At 42.4% G+C, this 2,342-nt stretch overlaps 1 protein-coding gene across 1 annotated transcript in view; it reads right to left on the reverse strand.

The window, feature by feature from the left end:
- LOC122059542 (CCR4-NOT transcription complex subunit 9-like) overlaps positions 1–2,342 on the reverse strand; it is a 44,611-nt gene that overhangs the window by 20,923 nt on the left and 21,346 nt on the right. Inside the window, exon 6 of the mRNA XM_042622381.1 lies at positions 93–188. Within this exon, the coding sequence (XP_042478315.1) occupies positions 93–188 (96 nt within the window). The remainder of the gene's footprint in view (positions 1–92; positions 189–2,342) is intronic.

The raw sequence follows: 2,342 nt of genomic DNA on the forward strand, positions 1-2,342 counted from the left end.
GGGGGGGAGAAAGAATTTAATGGTAGTTTGAGAAAGAAAAATTCAGTGAAAGCTAAGCAAGTTTAATAAGTCAGAAAAATTCCATCACTCACTGTTTTCGAAAGCTCACTGCCCATCTCCATCGTGCGCAAGCACAAGGGGATAATTTCTGTGGAGAGAAGGAAACTGATAACCTCTGTATCATCAACCTGCAGAGGAGTGCAGAGTTTGCATTCCATTATTTGCAACTAAATGAGTAATACAAACAATAATGAACAAATTATTAACAATGCTGAAGATGAAATAATCATTGGAGGCATTAGAGAACTGCACAAGTCTGGATGATTGTGTTGTAAGTGTGAATGCACATGTCAAGTGTGAACTAGATGAACATAAAGTTTTAGCTGTACATAAAGAAGGGATCAAAACATTTTTCTAAAGAAAATATGCACTATGATTTTGTTCCAAAAGGCATGCTAGTATGTGCATTTTCAGAAGTCAGCCACATCCTCAGTGAGTTGAGTTCAGCAGAAGTTTCTGCGCACTAAGAGACATCCTTCATTTCCTATATATGGCTTATTCAGGATCTAGCTTGGTTTCAGAATTATATCACATTTGGCATGAGGGAGAAAATTCTGTGTTATGCCAGATCTCTCAGACAATTATGATTAGGATAGCACATTGTACCAATCAGGAGAGCTTAGGAGAATCGATGGTAGCAGGTGGTAAGATCTAGGGCTAATCAGGAGATAGTGAGGCATGAATGGATGGCTCCATCAGACACATCTATAAAATTAAACTTTGATGGGAGCTATTTGGGGAATCCAGGCCCATCTGGAATTGTAGGAGCTTTTAGAGACCATACGGAAAATACTCTCTTGCCATTTTATGCACCTATTGGGAATGGGAATCTCAATAGTGTAGGAAAAAAATAAAAGGGTTACGGGAAAAATAATAAGTGGCTACCTAATTGTGTCAGTAGTCTCAGTTGATATGCCTCAGCTAATAATGGCTTCTTTTCTTTATGCAACAGTACGGCAGTGAGATAATGGCTGATAGAGAAGGCGATGAGGAAGGTGAGAGGAGAGGAGGTAGGGGAGGTGAAAGGGGAGGAACCAGTGGATGTGATAGGAGTGGTAGCAGAGTGCTGTCCCAGACATGCTCCACCTCCAGCTGTGTGCAAAACCGGAATATGTTTTTGCTCATCCACTTAAAGAGGCTGAACCTATTAGGTTCTTAGCATCTCGAATTCTTGATAACTTCGTGCATGTGCACTATAATAAGAGGCTGGAGATGCATATTTGGGTATGGAGAATGATAGGAACCAGATCAAGTTGCTGACGTTTTTCAGATTGAGTCAGATGACAAGGATCCCCTTGTGTGAGGGATAGAGGTGACCAGGTGATGGCTCAGCCTGGGGGTCGATCTGACCCACAGATAACAGAACAGATGGATGCTGATGTGGATGATTACATGGCTACAGAGGGTAGGATACACTCACATACCCCCAAACCATTTGAACCCATACTGGAAAGGATGATAAGGACTCCAATTGGTCCACCTCCTCAAGTGGTTAGACTTAGACTTGGACTCACATACCGTAACCATCTACTCATGGAGGTGGTGATGGGGGTGGTGATAGATATGCAGGACATCGAGATGAGTGTGGTTAGGCAAAGGACTTGCCAGAGCCAGAGTCGACGCGATTCACTGGAGTCTGGGGGGACCCAGTTTGATCATGTCATACAAGAAACAAATCACGGTGCACGTCCATCCTCCTCACATGCAGCCTACATAAAAGGGCCTCATCACCGATTCAGTTGAGATGGGCAAACTGATTGTATGGACAATGATAGCTTGTCTACCCTTGTTGGCAGATTGAGTTTAAGTATAGAGGGGACAATCACAGCAGAGGAGTGAACACTGGCATGGCCCATCCTTTGCTCAAGAGAGCAACTGATTGGAGTATGGTGGTGGTTATGGTCATTTCTTTGACGTGAAGGAACATGCATATGCTTCATCTGTTCCTAATTTTGAGAACGACACTAAGGCACAGGGGCATATTGGATCATCCTTTGTGGACAGTTTCTTCTCCTACCCAGCCCAACCGTATATGCTACTAGAAGCATCAGATCATAGTGGCTCAATGGTGCGACTCTCCATATTACGGGGACCTATACCCTAGGATATGTTACCTTCCGTATGCAGACGAGTTAACCTCAATCCAGCCAAGGTTTTAAGTATCCTTCCCTATTCGTTGATACTAAGTTACTAACCGATACATACCGTATCTTTAAGGTATGATACGATACCTAATAAAAATCCGGTATTAGGTTTTTTTTTTTTTTTTTTTTTTTTTTTTT

This window comes from Macadamia integrifolia, chromosome 13, assembly GCF_013358625.1.
Source record: "Macadamia integrifolia cultivar HAES 741 chromosome 13, SCU_Mint_v3, whole genome shotgun sequence".
Classification (NCBI taxonomy): Eukaryota; Viridiplantae; Streptophyta; class Magnoliopsida; order Proteales; family Proteaceae; genus Macadamia; species Macadamia integrifolia.